Consider the following 20,080-nt stretch of genomic DNA (forward strand, 5'->3'; position numbering starts at 1 on the left):
ACTACACATGTATGCCTCTTGTCATTGGCTCACCAGTTGTGTTCAACAAGCTAGTAGTGAATTGCTGCCCCTGCTGTCTGATAACTGCACATATATTCCTCTTGTCATTGGCTCACCAGTTGTGTTCAACAAGCTAATAGTGAATTGCTGCCCCTGCTGTCTGATAACTGCACATATACGCCTCTTGTCATTGGCTCACCAGTTGTGTTCAACAAGCTAGTAGTGAATTGCTGTCTGTGGGACTACTCTTAAATATAAAGAAACCAAGAGAACAAAGCTTATCTGATAATAGACATAAAGTGGAAAGATGAGTAAAATTGCATGTAATACAGTGGGGCAAAAAAGTATTTAGTCAGCCACCAATTGTGCAAGTTCTCCCACTTAAGAAGATGAGAGAGGCCTGTAATTTTCATACCTCAACTATGAGAGACAAAATGTGGAAACAAATCCAGACAATCACATTGTCTGATTTGGAAAGAATGTATTTGCAAATTATGGTGGAAAATAAGTATTTGGTCAATATCAAAAGTTCATCTCAATACTTTGTTATATATCCTTTGTTGGAAATGACAGAGGTCAGAAGTTTTCTGTAAGTCTTCACAAGGTTGTCACACACTGTTGATGGTATGTTGGCCCATTCCTGCATGCAGATCTCCTCTAGAGCAGTGATGTTTTGGGGCTGTCGCTGGGCAATACAGACTTTCAACTCTCTCCAAAGGTTTTCTATAGGGTTGAGATCTGGAGACTGGCTAGGCCACTCCAGGACCTTGAAATGCTTCTTACGAAGCCACTCCTTCGTTGCCCGGGCAGTGTGTTTGGGATCATTGTCATGCTGAAAGACCCAGCCACGTTTCATCTTCAATGCCCTTGCTGATAGAAGGAGGTTTGCACTTAAAATCTTACGATACATGGCCCCATTCATTCTTTCATGTACACGGATCAGTCGTCCTGTTCCCTTTGCAGAGAAACAGCCCCAAAGCATCATGGTTCCACCCCCATGCTTCACAGTAGGTATGGTGTTCTTTGGTTGCAACTCAGCATTCTCTCTCCTCCAAACACGACGAGTTGTGTTTCTACCAAACAGTTCTACTTTGGTTTCATCTGACCATATGACATTCTCCCAATCCGCTTCTGGATCATCCAAATGCTCTCTAGCATACTTCAGACGGGCCCGGACATGTACTGACTTAAGCAGGGGGACACGTCAGGCACTGCAGGATCTGAGTCCCTGGCGGCATAGTGTGTTACTGATGGTAGTCTTTGTTACGTTGGTCCCAGCTCTCTGCAGGTCATTCACTAGGTCCCCCCGTGTGGTTCTGGGATGTTTGCTCACCGTTCTTGTGATCATTTTGACCCCACGGGGTGAGATCTTGCATGGAGCCCCAGATCGAGGGAGATTATCAGTGGTCTTGTATGTCTTCCATTTTCTAATTATTGCTCCCACAGTTGATTTCTTCACACCAAGCTGCTTGCCTATTGCAGATTCAGTCTTCCCAGCCTGGTGCAGGTCTACAATTTTGTTTCTGGTGTCCTACGACAGCTCTTTGGTCTTCACCATAGTGGAGATTGAAGTGTGACTGTTTGAGGTTGTGGACAGGCGTCTTTTATACTGATAACAAGTTCAAACAGGTGCCATTAACCCCTTAATGACAACTGACGTACCAGGTACGTCATGCATTAACAACCAGTTAATGACAATAGACGTACCTGGTACGTCAGTTGTCTAAGAGAGTGCTGGAAGCGATCGCAATCGCTTCCAGCAGCTCTCAGGGTATTGCAGTGATGCCTCCATATGGAGGCATCCTGCAATACCTTTTCAGAAGACTCCGATGCAGAGAGAGCCACTCTGTGGCCCTCTCTGCACCGGTAGCGATGGTGCCGGTTCGTTGGTGGGTGGGAGCATATCAGGGAGGCGGGTGGGCGGCCCATCGTTACCCGGCATCCGGTTCCTGTAAGTGCTATGTGCACGCCGGGTGCCGGGAGCGTGCGGGGGCGCGCGTGCGCGCGCTTATAGCTGGCCACTGACACCAATGAGAAAGGAAGAGGGGGGAAAAATGAATTAAAAATAAATAAATATATAAGGATCTGGGAGGGGGAGGGGGTTGGGGTATTGTGGGGGGCTGCTACACTACAGAAAACATTAAAAATTGCAAAAAATTGCAAAAAAACCCACTTGTTTTTGGGGCAAATTGGGTACTGGCAGACAGCTGCCAGTACCCAAGATGGCGGCAATTAGGTAGGGGAGAGGGTTAGAGAGCTGGGGGGGGGATCATGGAGGTTGGGGCTAAGGCAGGGGTCCATCACAGCTAAAACATTTTATTTTTTTTTATTAAAAAAAAGAAAAACTCCTTTTATTTAGTACTGGCAGACTTTCTGCCAGTACTTAAGATGGCGGGGACAATTGTGGGGTGGGGGAGGGAAGAGAACTGTTTGGGAGGGGTTGGGATGTGTCAGGTGGGAGGCTGATCTCTACCCTAAAGCTAAAATTAACCCTGCAAGCTCCCTACAACCTAAATAATTAACCCCTTCACTGCTGGGCATAATTTACGTGTGGTGCGCAGCAGCATTTAGTGGCCTTCTAATTACCAAAAAGCAATGCCAAAGCCATATAAGTCTGCTATTTCTGAACAAAGGGGATCCCAGAGAAGCATTTACAACCATTTGTGCCTTAATTGCAGAAGCTGTTTGTAAATAATTTCAGTGGGAAACCTAAAGTTTGTGACAAAATTTGTGAAAAAGTGAACTTTTTTTTTTATTTGATGACATTTGGCGGTGAAATGGTGGCATGAAATATACCAAAATGGGCCTAGATCAATACTTTGGGTTGTCTTCTAAAAAAAAATATATACATGTCAAGGGATATTCAGGTATTCCTGACAGATATCAGGGTTCCAATGTAACTAGCGCTAATTTTGAAAAAAAGTTGTTTGGAAATAGCAAAGTGCTACTTGTATTTATGGCCCTATAACTTGCAAAAAAAGTAAAGAACATGTAAACATTGGGTATTTCTAAACTCAGGACAAAATTTAGAAACTATTTAGCATAGGTGTTTTTGGTGATTGTAGATGTGTAACAGATTTTGGGGGTCAAAGTTAGAAAAAGTGTGTTCTTTTCAATTTTTTCCTTATATTTTTTTTATAGGAAATTATAAGATATGATGAAAATAATGGTATCCTTAGAAAGTCCATTTAATGGCGAGAAAAACGGTATATAATATGTGTGGGTACAGTAAATGAGTAAGAGGGAAATTACAGCTAAACACAAACACCGCAGAAATGTAAAAATAGCCATTGTCATTAAGGGTAAGAAAATTGAAAAATGGTCCGGTCATTAAGGGGTTAATACAGGAAATGAGTGGAGGACAGAGGAGCCTCTTAAAGAAGAAAATACAGGTCTGTGAGAGCCAGAAATCTTGCTTGTTTGTAGGTGACCAAATACTTATTTTCCACCATAATATGCAAATAAACTTTCCAAATCAGATAATGTGATTGTCTGGATTTGTTTCCACATTTTGTCTCTCATAGTTGAGGTATACCTATGATGAAAATTACAGGCCTCTCATCTTCTTAAGTGGCAGAACTTGCACAATTGGTGGCTGACTAAATACTTTTTTGCCCCACTGTATCTGAATCCAGAACATTTCATTTTGACTTTAATGTCCCCTTAAATATGAAATATTGTGATCTAACATGCTGCCTGCATTACTTTAAGCACCCCTGACAATAGTAATATGCACATTTAGGGGTATTTTTATTATAGTGCGAGCGGACATGATACGATGTAGTGTATCATGTCTGCTGCACAACGATAAATACCGACAGTATACGCTGTCGGCATTTATCATTGCACCAGCAGTTCTTGTAAACTGCTGGTGCAATGCCGCCCCCTGCAGATTCTCGGCCAACTGGCTGCTAGCAGAGGGTGCCAATCAACCCGATCAGGGTGATTTCTGTCCGCGGCCTCAGAGCAGGCGGACAAATTATGGAGCAGCGGTCTTTAGACAAACAAGGGGCATCAAGCTCCATACGGACCTTGATAAATCTGCCCCTTAATGTATTCTTGAATTCCGCTGCTGTATTTGTCTTCATTTCTGAGCACAGAATGTAACAATTTATACTATTTGTCAGTGAATTACAACATTTTACTGTAGCACAATACTCATTTTATCTGTTAAGGGACAGTCTACTCCAAAATTATTCATTTTTAAAAAGATAGATAAAGCCTTTACTACCCATTCCCCAGCGTTCCACAACCAACATTGTTATATTAACATACTTTATAACATTTAAAGCTCTAAATTTTTGCCTGTTTCTAAGCCACTACAGACCGTCTCTTATTACAGAGCATTTTTATAGCTTTTCACAGGTAGAAAGTGATAGGTTGTGTATGCTATATAGATAACATTGTGCTCACTCCCGTCGTGTTATTCATAAGTCAGCACTAATTAGCTAAAATGCAAGTCTGTAAATAGCACTGAGATAAGGGGTAGTCTGCAGAGACTTAGATACAAGATAATTACAGAGGTAAAAAGTATATTAATATAACTGGGGAATGGGTAATAAAGGGATAACAAATTTGGAGTAGAATTTCCCATGCAATTACACATTCTACAGCGCTTTTCTACTTACCTTTTCAAATATTCTGTAGTTCCTTACTCTATCTGCAGCTGTATCCCATACAACCAAAACCTGTAAGAAAAATATATTATTTTATTATTTATATTAAAAAAGTACTAAAATAGCAGTGTGACAAAAAATAATGGTAATATTCAAGTATTCTATCTAGAAAATGGCCAATAGGTCCTGCAATATTACTGAATTCACTCACTCAATGAAGCAAAATTGTTTCAACCCTTCACAATCCCAATAGTATGTAACTCAAATAATCCAGAGTTTCCTCCTGTCTGCTGAACACCCTGTGTGTCTTGTCTTTAGTTTCTGAGTTATTAAAAGCAGCTCTGAAAACATGTTCACTGTTCTCAGATGGACATTTATAAAAACAGGTAAGGCCTTGTTTCCATTGAGGTGGTAAAGTTTGGAAACTGGTGCTTAAGACGTTTATCTTCATTAACGTTATCACTGTTTTAGGGCTCCTACATGGGACCCTTAGTGCAAGCATTTTAATCTGCACGTGCATGTGAAGCATAGCTAGATATTCTCAGTGCACCAGCATTTTAAATACTGTAGCTGCTCAGAGCGCCAGTGAGGCTTGTAGTATGTCAGCAATGATGTAAATTGAGTCATGACCAGATGATACAAACATGGAGCATACTAAAGTACACTGTAGAAACTGCTATAATATAAGTAAAAATGCTTCAAGTCAAAAGGGAAATGCACTCATGTGCATTCCAATTTTGGCTGGAATATCCCTTTAAGGCAACCAAACTCTCCCCATGTGATGTCCCTAAAGGCTACAGACACTATTGCAGCAGTGTTTGCAATAATGTTTATAGTAATGTTATACAAAGCTGCGAACACTGCTGCCAGATGGCTAAATACACATGCATGCTCCTGAGCTCACCTAGGATTACTCTTTAACAAAGGATACTAACGAAATCTTTGACATGCTGGTCAATTCTGGTCTCTAAATTATAATGGAACAGTAAACACCTTGTATAGAATAACAAATCCACCAAGTCTTAAAAAATGTTTTCAAACAAATTAAAACCTTGTTTGCCGCAATGGTTTTTTCAATAGCCAAACTACACCCATTTGCCTTATCTGGAGGAGCCAATCTGGACTTAAGTCTACAGACAACAAGGCTATATGTGAGTCAATATGTGAGTATAAAGTCCATTGTATTGCGGTTGATATCAGCTGAAACCAATTAGTCACACATATGCAGCAGAGTTAGCTTTGAGAAATCCGCAGTGAGCATTTCCAATTTAAAAACCATAATTTTCAGAGCTAATTTACATGAAACAGATGCAGAATATATAATAATGGTGTATTGCAAATCCTGTAACTTAGCATTTTATATTAAATATCAAGGTACTGGATCTGTGTCAGCTTTCAAACAACGTAACTGGACTGTCCTTTTGTACGGAGTGAGACTTCTATGCTACTTAAAATTCCTTCTTTCTGTTAAGTAGAAGAGAGCTAAAACAGATGGCACCTGCTGAGTTATAAGAGCTTGTTTTATTATTATACCGCACATAAAAACGAGAAATGTGCACTTTTACTGATGCGTCTTCACTGTAAGCACGACATCTCCACAGGACACATAGGAAATAACTGAAAAACAACATATAAAACTGAAAGCTAGGGTAAGAAATAACCCTATTTGTATGCAGGATCAGTTTTACCTTTCCGGCCTTTGAAGAATTTCGAAAACAAAACAGTCCATTCAGAGGGCTTCCTTTGGGGTTTGTATCTTTGAAAATCCTGAAAGAAAAATATTTTCATTTCTCTACAACATAAAAGGGGGTTATGATATAATTTTATCAACATGCTGTGCACCTTCTTAAAATAATGTAATAGAGACATTTATGGAGGGTAAATGAAGAGATATAAATCCAAATGTTCTCTCGTTTAAAGGGACAGTAAAGTCAAAATTTAACTTCAATGAATTGGATAGAGCATAACTTTTTAAACAACTTTCCAATTTACTCATGTTATTAATTGTGCTTAGTTCTCTTGGTATCCTTTGCTAAAGACTAATCTTAGGTGAGCTAAGGAGTGTGCACGTGTCTCTAGATATCTGGTAGCAGTGTTTGCAACATTGTTTATACATAGTTACAAAACACTGCTGCCATAAACTGCTAAAGACATAGTCACACTCCTAAACTCCTATCAGCCTACCTAGTTTTACTCTTAACAAAGGATAGAAAGAATACAATGCAAATTTGATAACAGAAGTAAATTGGAAAGTTGATTTAAATCACATGCTCTATCTGAATGATGGGTACAGCTGCCAGTACCCAAGATGGCAGCAAATAGGTAGAGGGGGGAGGGTTAGATAACTGTTTGGGAGGGATCAGGGAAGTTGGGGGCTAAGGGGGGATCCAACGCTGCAGAATAAATTTAAAAAAAAGTATATATATATATATATATATATAAAAATTAAAAAAGTCTTATTTCTCTTGTTAAGTGTATCCAGTCCACGGATCATCCATTACTTGTGGGATATATTCCCTTCCCAACAGGAAGTTGCAAGAGGATCACCCACAGCAGAGCTGCTATATAGCTCCTCCCCTCACATGTCATATCCAGTCATTCTCTTGCAACCCTCAACATAGATGAAGGTCGTGAGAGGACTGTGGTGTTTTATACTTAATTATTTCTTCAATCAAAAGTTTGTTATTTTTAAATGGCACCGGAGTGTGCTGTTTTTTTCTCAGGCAGTATTTGGAAGAAGAATCTGCCTGCGTTTTCTATGATCTTAGCAGAAGTATCACAACCGTAATATATCACAACATAAACATAAGGATAAAGAACACAGCCCTCAGTAATTTATCTCCAATTACTTACAAATGCTTTGATGAACTTTTTAAATACAAAAAATTACAACCAATATAAGTAAACAGCCATTGTGGGGACACCATTTATAATCAGTTTTGCATTTAAATTGTTTTAACTAATTGTTAGTTTTTGCTACATATTTGTAATTTTAAAGTTGATGAAATATAGATATAAAATATCGAAAAGAGACAAATATTATTAATTGTGTTGAAATAAAAGAATATATTCTATCTAAAATCTTTGAACAAAGGATACAAAAGAGCAGATAAATCCTTTTATTTGTGTATAAAACAAATGTATATCTGAATTTTAGAAATTTTATGAATTGATCGATATAGTGTTGCAACACTTAGGGATTGTGATTTATTTTATCTTGGTATTATCATGTTTTTATTTTGAAAATAAATTGTAGAAGAATTTTTCACTTATTCTGTCCAAGGTCCAGTTTTTTCTACATATTTAGCTAACGACTTCCATACACACCTTTATCCCTTTTGCAGATTAAGCGCCTAATCTCCATAACTTTTTCACTTAGCAGAAGTAACTAAGATCCACTGGCTGTTCTCACACATTCTGAGGAGTGGGGTAACTTCAGAAAGGGAATGGCGTGCGGGGTCTCCTGCAACTGAGGTATGTGCAGTAAAATATTTTTCTAAGGAATGGAATTGACTAAGAAAATGCTGCTGATACCGAAGTAATGTAAGTAAAGCCTTAAATGCAGTGAAAGCGACTGGTATCAGGCTTATTAATGTATGTGCAGTAAAATAATTTTCTAAGGAATGGAATTTGACTAAGAAAATGCTGCTAATACTGAAGTAATGTAGTAAAGCCTTAAATGCAGTGGAAGCGACTGGTATCAGGCTTATCAATAGAGATACATACTCTTTAAAAAAGATGTTTTAAAACGTTTGCTGGCATGTTTAATCGTTTTTTAAGGTACATTGGTGATAAAACTTATTGGGGCATAATTTTTTTCCACATGGCTGACTTAATTTCTGCATAGAAACAGTTAACTGAGGCTTCCCACTATTGTAATAATGAGTGGGAGGGGCCTATTTTAGCGTTTTTTTGCGCAGTAAAAATTCAGACTCAGTCTTCCTGCTTCTTCCTGCATGATCCAGGACGTCTCTAGAGAGCTCAAGGGACTTCAAAAGTCATTTTGAGGGAGGTAATCAGTCACAGCAGACCTGTGACAGTGTGTTTGACTGTGTTAAAAACGTTTTTTTCTCTATTGATTATCCGTTTTGGGTATTAAGGGGTTAATCATCCATTTGCAAGTGGGTGCAATGCTCTGCTAGCTTAATTCATTTACTGTGAAAATTTGGTTGATATAACTGATTTGGTTCATTGTTATTTCAACTTGAGACAGGTTTTGTGCTTCTTAAAGGCGCAGTAGCGTTTTTTAAATTGCTTGTAAACTTATTTTAAAGTGTTTTCCAAGCTTGCTAGTCTCATTGCTAGTCTGTTTAAACATGTCTGACACAGATGAATCTGTTTGTTCATTATGTTTGAAGGCCAGTGTGGAGCCCCATAGGAATATGTGTACTAAATGTATTGATTTCACTTTAAATAATAAAGGTCAGTCTTTATCTATGAAAGAATTATCACCAGACGACGAGGGGAAAGTTATGCCGACTAACTCTCCTCACGTGTCAGTACCTTTGCCTCCCGCTCAGGAGGCGCGTGCTAATATGGCGCCAAGTACATCAGAGACGCCCATAGCAATTACTTTACAGGACATGGCTACAATCATGAATAATACCCTGTCAGAAGTATTATCTAGATTGCCAGAATTGAGAGGCAAGCGCGATAGCTCTGGGATTAGGAGAGATGCAGAGCGCGCTGGTGCTGTAAGAGCCATGTCTGATACTGCGTCACAGTTTGCAGAACATGAGGACGGAGAGCTTCATTCTGTGGGTGACGGATCTGATCCGGGGAAACCTGATTCAGAGATCTCTAATTTTAAATTTAAGCTTGAGAACCTCCGTGTATTGCTTGGGGAGGTTTTAGCTGCTCTGAATGACTGTAACACAGTTGCAATTCCAGAGAAATTGTGTAGGCTGGATAGATACTATGCGGTACCGGTGTGTACTGACGTTTTTCCTATACCTAAAAGGCTTACAGAAATTATTAGCAAGGAGTGGGATAGACCCGGTGTGCCCTTTTCCCCACCTCCTATATTTAGGAAAATGTTTCCAATAGACGCCACTACACGGGACTTATGGCAGACGGTCCCTAAGGTGGAGGGAGCAGTTTCTACTTTAGCTAAGCGTACCACTATCCCGGTGGAGGATAGTTGTGCTTTTTCGGATCCAATGGATAAAAAATTAGAAGGTTACCTTAAGAAAATGTTTGTTCAACAAGGTTTTATCTTGCAGCCCCTTGCATGCATTGCGCCTGTCACTGCTGCTGCGGCATTCTGGTTTGAGTCTCTGGAAGAGGCCATTCACACAGCTCCATTGGATGAAATTATGGACAAGCTTAAATCACTTAAGCTAGCTAATGCATTTGTTTCTGATGCCATTGTACATTTGACTAAACTAACGGCTAAGAACTCCGGATTCGCCATCCAGGCGCGGACGGGCCCGGCTTGAAAGAAATTATTGCTGACATTACTGGAGGTAAGGGTCATACCCTTCCTCAGAACAGGGCCAAATCAAAGGCTAAACAGTCTAATTTTCGTGCCTTTCGAAATTTCAAGGCAGGAGCAGCATCAACTTCCTCCGCTCCAAAACAGGAAGGAACTGTTGCTCGTTACAGACAGGCCTGGAAAACTAACCAGTCCTGGAACAAGGGCAAGCAGGCCAGAAAACCTACTACTGCCCCCAAGACAGCATGAAGGAACGGCCCCCTATCCGGAAACGGATCTAGTGGGGGGCAGACTTTCTCTCTTCGCCCAGGCGTGGGCAAGAGATGTCCAGGATCCCTGGGCGTTGGAGATCATATCTCAGGGATATCTTCTGGACTTCAAAGCTTCTCCTCCTCGAGGGAGATTCCATCTATCAAGGTTATCAGAAAACCAGATAAAGAAAGAGGCATTCCTACGCTGTGTACAAGACCTCCTAGTAATGGGGGTGATCCACCCTGTTCCGCGGACGGAACAAGGGCAGGGATTTTACTCAAATCTGTTTGTGGTTCCCAAGAAAGAGGGAACCTTCAGACCAATCTTGGACCTAAAGATTTTAAACAAATTCCTAAGAGTTCCATCATTCAAAATGGAAACTATTCGAACCATCCTACCCATGATCCAAGAGGGTCAGTACATGACCACAGTGGACTTAAAGGATGCCTACCTTCACATACCGATTCACAAAGATCATTATCGGTACCTGAGATTTGCCTTTCTAGACAGGCATTACCAGTTTGTAGCTCTTCCCTTCGGGTTGGCTACGGCCCCGAGAATCTTTACAAAGGTTCTGGGCTCACTTCTGGCGGTTCTAAGACCGCGAGGCATAGCGGTGGCTCCGTATCTAGACGACATCCTGATACAGGCGTCAAGCTTTCAAATTGCCAAGTCTCATACAGAGATAGTTCTGGCATTTCTGAGGTCGCATGGGTGGAAAGTGAACGTGGAAAAGAGTTCTCTATCACCACTCACAAGAGTCTCCTTCCTAGGGACTCTTATAGATTCTGTAGAGATGAAAATTTACCTGACGGAGTCCAGGTTATCAAAACTTCTAAATGCTTGCCGTGTCCTTCATTCCATTCCACGCCCGTCAGTGGCTCAGTGCATGGAAGTAATCGGCTTAATGGTAGCGGCAATGGACATAGTGCCATTTGCGCGCCTGCATCTCAGACCGCTGCAATTATGCATGCTAAGTCAGTGGAATGGGGATTACTCAGATTTGTCCCCTCTACTAAATCTGGGTCAAGAGACCAGAGATTCTCTTCTCTGGTGGCTTCTCGGGTCCATCTGTCCAAGGGCATGACCTTTCGCAGGCCAGATTGGACGATTGTAACAACAGATGCCAGCCTTCTAGGTTGGGGCGCAGTCTGGAACTCCCTGAAGGCTCAGGGATCGTGGACTCAGGAGGAGAAACTCCTCCCAATAAATATTCTGGAGTTAAGAGCAATATTCAATGCTCTTCTAGCTTGGCCTCAGTTAGCAACACTGAGGTTCATCAGATTTCAGTCGGACAACATCACGACTGTGGCTTACATCAACCATCAAGGGGGAACCAGGAGTTCCCTAGCGATGTTAGAAGTCTCAAAGATAATTCGCTGGGCAGAGTCTCACTCTTTCCACCTGTCAGCGATCCACATCCCAGGCGTGGAGAACTGGGAGGCGGACTTTCTAAGTCGCCAGACTTTTCATCCGGGGGAGTGGGAACTTCATCCGGAGGTGTTTGCTCAACTGATTCATCGTTGGGGCAAACCAGAACTGGATCTCATGGCGTCTCGCCAGAACGCCAAGCTTCCTCGTTACGGATCCAGGTCCAGGGACCCGGGAGCGGCGCTGATAGATGCCCTAGCAGCCCCTTGGGTTTTCAACATGGCTTATGTGTTTCCACCGTTTCCGCTGCTGCCTCGACTGATTGCCAAGATCAAACAGGAGAGAGCATCGGTGATTCTGATAGCGCCTGTGTGGCCACGCAGGACCTGGTATGCAGACCTAGTGGACATGTCGTCCTGTCCACCATGGTCTCTGCCTCTGAGGCAGGACCTTCTAATACAAGATCCTTTCAACCATCCAAATCTAATTTCTCTGAGGCTGACTGCATGGAGATTGAACGCTTGATCCTATCAAAGCGTGGCTTCTCAGAGTCAGTTATTGATACCTTAATACAGGCACGGAAGCCTGTTACCAGAAAAATCTACCATAAGATATGGCGTAAATACTTTTATTGGTGCGAATACAAGAGTTACTCATGGAGTAAGGTTAGGATTCCTAGGATATTGTCCTTTCTACAAGAGGGTTTGGAAAAGGGCTTATCTGCTAGTTCGTTAAAGGGACAGATTTCTGCTCTGTCTATTCTTTTGCACAAGCGTCTGGCAGAAGTTCCAGACGTCCAGGCTGTTTGTCAGGCTTTGGCTAGGATTAAGCCTGTGTTTAAAACTGTTGCTCCTCCGTGGAGCTTAAACTTGGTTCTTAAAGTTCTCCAAGGAGTTCCGTTTGAACCCCTTCATTCCATTGATATTAAGCTTTTATCTTGGAAAGTTCTGTTTTTGATGGCTATTTCCTCGGCTCGAAGAGTCTCTGAGTTATCTGCCTTACATTGTGATTCTCCTTATCTGATTTTCCATTCAGACAAGGTAGTTCTGCGTACTAAACCTGGGTTTTTACCTAAGGTAGTTTCTAACAGGAATATCAATCAAGAGATTGTTGTTCCATCATTGTGCCCTAATCCTTCTTCAAAGAAGGAACATCTTTTGCATAATCTGGACGTAGTCCGTGCCCTGAAGTTCTATTTACAGGCAACTAAAGATTTTTGTCAAACTTCTTCCCTGTTTGTCGCTTACTCTGGACAGAGGAGAGGTCAAAAAGCTTCGGCAACCTCTCTCTCCTTTTGGCTTCGTAGCATAATACGATTAGCCTATGAGACTGCTGGACAGCAGCCCCCTGAAAGGATTACAGCTCATTCTACTAGAGCTGTGGCTTCCACCTGGGCCTTTAAGAATGAGGCCTCTGTTGAACAGATTTGCAAGGCTGCGACTTGGTCTTCGCTTCACACCTTTTCAAAATTTTACAAATTTGACACTTTTGCTTCTTCGGAGGCTGTTTTTGGGAGAAAGGTTCTACAGGCAGTGGTTCCTTCCGTTTAAGTTCCTGCCTTGTCCCTCCCATCATCCGTGTACTTTAGCTTTGGTATTGGTATCCCACAAGTAATGGATGGATACACTTAACAAGAGAAAACATAATTTATGCTTACCTGATAAATGTATTTCTCTTGTAGTGTATCCAGTCCACGGCCCGCCCTGTCTTTTTAAGGCAGATCTAAATTTTTATTAAAAACTCCAGTCACCACTGCACCCTATGGTTTCTCCTTTCTTGTTTTGTTTCGGTCGAATTACTGGATATGACATGTGAGGGGAGGAGCTATATAGCAGCTCTGCTGTGGGTGATCCTCTTGCAACTTCCTGTTGGGAAGGGAATATATCCCACAAGTAATGGATGATCCGTGGACTGGATACACTACAAGAGAAATAAATTTATCAGGTAAGCATAAATTATGTTTTTAGTACTGGCAGACTTTACTTAAGGCATTGACAATTGTGAGTTGGAGGAGGGAAGAGAGCTGTTTGAGGGGGTCAAGGAGAGATCAGGGGGTGGGAATTGTGTCAGGTGGGAGGCTGATGTCTACACTAAAGTTAAAATTAACCCTACAAGCTATCTAATTAACCCCTTAACTGCTGGGCATAATACAAGTGTGGTGCGCAGCGGCATAATTCCCAAAAAGCAATGCCAAAGCCATATATGTCTGCTATTTCTGAACAAAGGGGATTGCATTTGGCAGTGAAATGGTGGCATGAAATATACCAAAATGGGTCTAGATCAATACTTTGGCTGTCTACTACACTACACTTAAGCTAAAATTAACCCCACAAGCTACCTAATTAACCCCTTCACTACTGGGCATAATACGAGTGTGGTGCGCAGCGGCATTTAGCGGCCTTCTAATTACCAAAAAGTAATGCCAAAGCCATAAATGGCTGCCATTTCTGAACAAAGGGGATCCCAGAGAAGCATTTACAACCATTTGTGCCATAATTGCACAAGCTGTTTGCAAATAATTTACATGTGATGGGATATTCAGGGATTCCTGACAGATATCAGTGTTATAATGTAACTTATGCAAATTTTGAACAAAAATGGTTTGGAAATAGCAAAGTGCTACTTGTACTTATTGCCCTATAACTTGCAAAAAAAGCAAAGAACATGTAAACATTGGGTATTTCTAAACTCAGGAAAAATTTAGAAACTATTTAGCATGGGTGTTTTTTGGTGGTTGTAGATGTGTAACAGATTTTGGGGGTCAAAGTTGGAAAAAGTATGTTTTTTTCCATTTTTTCATCATATTTTATATTTGTATTTATAGTAAATTATAAGATATGATTTAAATAATAGTATCTTTAGAAAGTCCATTTAATGGCGAGAAAAAAATTAAAATTATGCTTACCTGATAATTTTCTTTTCTTCAGACAGGGAGAATCCACAGCTGCATTCATTACTTTTGGCAATTCAGAACCTGGCCACGAGGAGGAGGCAAAGACACCCCAGCCAAAGGCTTCAAAAACCTCCCCCACTTCCCTCATCCCCCAGTCATTCTGCTAAGGGAACAAGGAACAGTAGGAGAAATATCAGGGTGAAAAAGGTGTCAGAAGAACAAAAACAAAATTTACATCCGCCCTATACAAAAACACGGGTGGGGAGCTGTGGAATCTCCCCGTCTGAAGAAAATAAAATTATCAGGTAAGCATAATTTAAGTTTTTCTTCATAAACGGGGAGAGTCCACAGCTGCATTAATTACTTTTGGGAAAACAATACCCAAGTTATAGAGGACACTGAATGCAAAATGGGCGGGTACAAAAGGCGGCCCATTCTGAGGGCACCACACCCTGAAAACACCCAAACTCCCGACAAGAAAACCGATTCACTAGAAGCCAAAGGGACAAAAAGAACCAGTTAGAACCAGCAAGGCCTTTGCTAGAGACCGCTCAGGTTATTAGACTCGACCAGACCAAAAAGCCCCTGAGGAGACACAGTCCCGCAGGCACTCAGCCTGCAAAACAAAATCACACCCGACCCAAAGTAAGGGGAACATCCACAGGGCTGAAAAAGGACTCAGATGAGAGACTAGGGTGAAAGAAACCCCAAAGGTAACTCCAAAAGAGTAAACCAGGATGAAACAGGGCAAAACCATGAAAAAAGGGAGAAATCCCTATCTGCATATAAACCAAGGATCAATTAATGCCCTGAAACTGAAAGGGAGAAGGAAAACCCCTCCCCTATGCTGAGTGCCAACCGGCACCCAGCAAAGAACAACCGAAGACAAACTGTCCCCGGAAGCCGCTGAAAGAGTATCAAAATATCTGAATATACTCCTCCAAAGCCACAGGCTTCCTGCAGCAATGGAGGACTTAGTGGCCCAAGGCGCCAACTCTAGGTATTAAACTGCACAGGACCATCCTCAAGAAAAAGGACTCCAAGAGTGCAGAACAACTCCTTCCCAAAAGGACCGGAAAGAAGAGACCAAAACCCGGAAAACAGTAGAGAAAACTACCTGCCGAGAAAGGATCTACAGCAAAGCCTCCCCTTAAGGAAGGCTCACAATATTAAACTATGATACGCGGCCAAAAATCAATAGACCAGACAGATCCCTGACCCTCGTTCCGGGCAACAGATCCAGCACCAAAGGTGACGGATAATGCCCAAAATGGACAAAAGAAATAAAAATTCCCCGATCATCAAGCCTTCCAGGAAGGAAAAGGGAGGGGAACCAGCCCCCCAAAAAGCTCAGGTTCCAGGACCCAGTTGCAGCCCCCTTCCCGAAGACTAAGCGCATTACCAAAGAGAGACCCGCCACTGAAAAGTACAGAGATGGCATGTCACAACAAATTCATCCCTTCACTCTGACATCCTGCATGCAAGGCAGGGGTTGTCAACCCCACTGAACAGAGGAAGAAAAAGTATACCTCTCATCATCAGGCGGATACTATGGAATAAAGATGTCTTAGGCAAGGGTATTTGAAGGACAAGCATAATGAAAGTTCATAGCCACAGCTGTATTTGAAATCTTGACCTTCAGGTTTCAAAGAAGCATAAACTGCCACTAAGCCATGGTGGAACACCATCGAAATCCACCCCAAAGGAGGGAAACAAAACCAGCACAGCACCCCTGCACACCAGCACAGCACACCCGCACAAAGGCATGGAGCGTAAAGCTGTAAACAGACTCAACAGGTCAAGAACCGAAAGACAGAACCATTCGGCCACTACGGCCGGCACTGTGGAAAACGAATTCTCTAAGAAAAGAAAAATATTCGCTGGTAGGAACAAAATACAAATACAAGTGTACTGTTAATTAGCCCACTGTACTATTCCGGATCACCTTTAAGATATCTGGCACAGAACTCCAGAAAATCCAGTTAAAGACAAGGACCAGGACAAATAAACCCGGACACCCAGGAACCACCGGGTTACCCCCTCCGGAGCAGACTTTGCACCCCAGGCGATGCATCACAATCAAATCCAAGGCACCTTGGGAACTGAACTCTCACGTAGGAGTCCCAGACACAGAGTGCTTAAGACACCCACAACGGGATACAACTCCCGAATTAAAAATGGGTGCTGGGCATGATGAAACCACACAGCCACTCTGGTTGACCCTAAGGCACTAGGGACAACAGCCACTAATGCAAAGACTAAGGGGACGTCCAGAAAACAGAACTCAACCCTAGATATTCTGGATTGAGAAGAGAACCATAGTCTCCAAGATCCTCTCAGGATCCTTCTCCTGAAAGCCCCTACAGTTCGAGGAATAATGAATGAACTTAGATTCTAACCCTAGACGGGTAAAACCCCAAAAAACGTATAAGTAGGGGCAAAAACAGGTAAAAGGGAAAACACCGTAATCTGCAACTCCAAAAATATGGGAGCAGATGGAATCCCAGAAGTAGAAAAACTCAAAGGCCCTACTTCCTGAAACAGCTGACCAAAGGCCAACCCCAAGGAAAAGGAGACAAAAAAGGCCCAATCAGCCTCAACCCGAAGGAAGAGATACTGTCATCAAGGAAAACAGATCCAAAAGGACAATTCCAAAGAAGACCTTAAAGAGCAGACGAGAAACATTACCCAGAGCAATCCTTAGCAGGGTCCGCTCTGTACCCTCACCAACATATAGGACAGGACAGCGAGGACTGAGTGCAATCCTTCGGTCGCCTGCAATCACAATTTAGGCTAGGCTATTTGTAACCCATCAGTGAAAGGGTACTCGTATAAGGAACACCTAGTCACCCTGATGCCCCCTCTTAAAAGAAGAGATAAGGTCCAGTCTGTTGTCTGGGAACGAAAGGCCTCCTCTCCATGTTGTAGCCCTGCATGGGCAGAGCCTCAAAAATGTACTGAAGCTCAAGGAAGTTCCACTTCACGAAAACTCTAGCAGAAAGCAAAAGCATAATTCTAACTGAAGGGAACCCAAAGAGAAACTAACTCCTCATCCGAGTGAGAAACTCCCCATCCAACCAGGCAACCAGTTACACCGGCACCATGTGGATGATATAAGCAGTAAGGAACAGAGTTTAGCGCCCGATCAGGACCAGCCTGCTACATAGGGCATCCAAACTGACCCCGGCCACAGAAAAATCAAGATCCCATAGGATCAACAAAACTAAGGACATAACAATATTAAAACCTTAACATGCGACTTCCGTGGAAGTCAAGCGACCACAAAATTGCTAGTATCAAATTCCAGACAAAAAATGTTTCCCAACGGAAAACATAACAGACATGAGCTTCTAAAAGAAATAAAACACATCCTAACCGGTTTAAAGAAAAGGAAGGCAGCACCCACAGGTGAACGCCCAAGAAGAATGGGTACACTAACAGGACTAGCCAATCAGAGACCCCATTCCTTGAAAGCTCAGAACAGAATAAGATACCCAAAAAAAGGAAATTGGAGACGAAAAGGAGATTAACTGCATCCCCACCCAACTCGTCGTCTGGAACAGAAGACCGCGGATCTCCCAACCTAGTAGGACCAGGATCCTCCAGCACCGCCAAAACATGCCGCAGCAGGACACGAAGGTGGCGCCAGTCTATAGTGAAAAGCAAGACTTACCTCCGCCGTAGCAAGTGACGACCCCAGCCCGAGGGTTGGACCCCTGAAGCTTCAGAGGAAACCGCTTCCCAAGATGGCTGACCTGACCCAGACGATCCCACGCCTGATGAGCCTTGGCTAGCAGAACACAGACAGTATCTCAGCAACACCTCCCTCTCTGGGAGATGTAAATGCGCCAACACCATAGATATGGCCATGCGGAATCGTGCCTTAACCTCTAGAGGAAACAAGCCGCCTTCCGGAGAAGGGGTAACGGCATTAGGGACACCAGCTTGCATAGCCAAGGAATGTTCTAGGGGACACGCCGCGCGGGATATGGAATCCCCAGGAGAGGATGGCTCAGTGGACTCTAAGTTCCCTGTTCCGGGAGAAGAGAACACTCTAAAGCAGCATTCGGAACATAACTGATGGGCATGGATTACCTGGGCCATTTCATACTTTTCGCAAGAAGTAGAATCTGAATCAGAGACATCCGTTTCCGAAAAATCTGAATCCTCCATAACTAGGTGATAGATAATTATGGATAGGAAAAAAATAAAAACGGCACCTCACACCCCCAATGGCTGGGGCATTCCCCACCTCCTGTGACCCAAACAACTAGCGAGCAGATTCTCTCGGTCACCACAAGGCCAGGAATACGGAAATGGGGAACAGAACTTGACCACGCCTAGTCACAAGGTACGCTGTGTAGGCCAGAAAAAAGCACGCCAAGGCCACCAGGGCTGCGCAGCCTGACAAAAAGGCTGTTATGTTCTGCTATAGCCACGAGCCCAATTTCACTACACATAAGCAGACAGAATCACATAACCAACATGATTAAAGCCCCCCCCTGTTCAATAACCATATTGAACCCCCCCTCAGGAGATATTAACCCATGATTCCATAAAGATAAAGGAGTCCCACTGAGACTCTGACTTCTTCGTTTACATTACATTCACATCATTAAAGTAAAATGAAACGATCTTACCAGAATCTACGCCGTGGAACAAGAACACAGCCCTACAAGTGTGACAGATAGTAGCTTCGCTTCTGACATGGACTTGAGTGAAGAAAGCAGGCAGCGAAACTCGTCAATGCTGATTGCCCAGGAGCTGTTAACATGAGTCGGGATGGTTTCACAGAAAGACTCTCCCTGCATCTCCGGACTCTAACATTCATCCATGCTCTCACTGAGAGGCTGACAGGATTACTTTAAACTCCAGTCCAATTTCGAAGAGTACTACCCTCCATAAGAGACTATCTTAAATCTTCCGACACTTCTCTGCCAACCTCCTGTGACGAAAGGCAAAGAATGACTGGGGGATGAGGGAGGTGGGGAAGGTATTTAAGCCTTTGGCTGGGGTGTCTTTGTCTCCTCCTGGTGGCCAGGTTCTGAATTCCCAAAAGTAATGAATGCAGCTGTGGACTGTCCCCGTTTATGAAGAAAAACAGTATATAATATGTGTGGGTACAGTAAATGAGTAAGAGGAAAATTACAGCTAAACACAAACACCGTAGAAATGTAAAAATTGTTCTGGTCCCAAACGGTAAGAAAATTGAAAAGTGCTGTGGTCACTAAGGAGTTAAAGAACATGTTTTAAAAAAAAAAATCCACACCCAATTCCATGTTTATATGCAGGTGCAACATGTATAAAAGGATTTTGAAAGCTTTGCACACATAAATTATCATTATAAGACATATTATCTGCGCACATACTTTGTACACTTAGGGGCCGATTTATTAAATGTCGAACGGACATGATCCACTGTAGCAGATCATGTCCGCCGTATATCACTAAATGGCGACAGCATACACTGTTGGCATGTAAAATGACACAAGCATTTCTAGTGAAATGCTTGTG

The 20,080-nt window shown here is 42.5% G+C and overlaps 1 protein-coding gene across 3 annotated transcripts in view; it reads right to left on the reverse strand.

The window, feature by feature from the left end:
• Positions 1–20,080, reverse strand: part of SH3BP2 (SH3 domain binding protein 2) — a 288,568-nt gene that overhangs the window by 5,224 nt on the left and 263,264 nt on the right. For all 3 annotated transcript variants that reach the window (XM_053704202.1, XM_053704200.1, XM_053704201.1), the window contains exons 11-12: positions 6,305–6,383; positions 4,629–4,688 (exon numbers count right to left, since the gene is read on the reverse strand). In XM_053704202.1, coding sequence (XP_053560177.1) covers positions 4,629–4,688; positions 6,305–6,383 — 139 coding nt within the window. The remainder of the gene's footprint in view (positions 1–4,628; positions 4,689–6,304; positions 6,384–20,080) is intronic.

Source organism: Bombina bombina, chromosome 2 (assembly GCF_027579735.1).
Source record: "Bombina bombina isolate aBomBom1 chromosome 2, aBomBom1.pri, whole genome shotgun sequence".
Taxonomy (NCBI): Eukaryota; Metazoa; Chordata; class Amphibia; order Anura; family Bombinatoridae; genus Bombina; species Bombina bombina.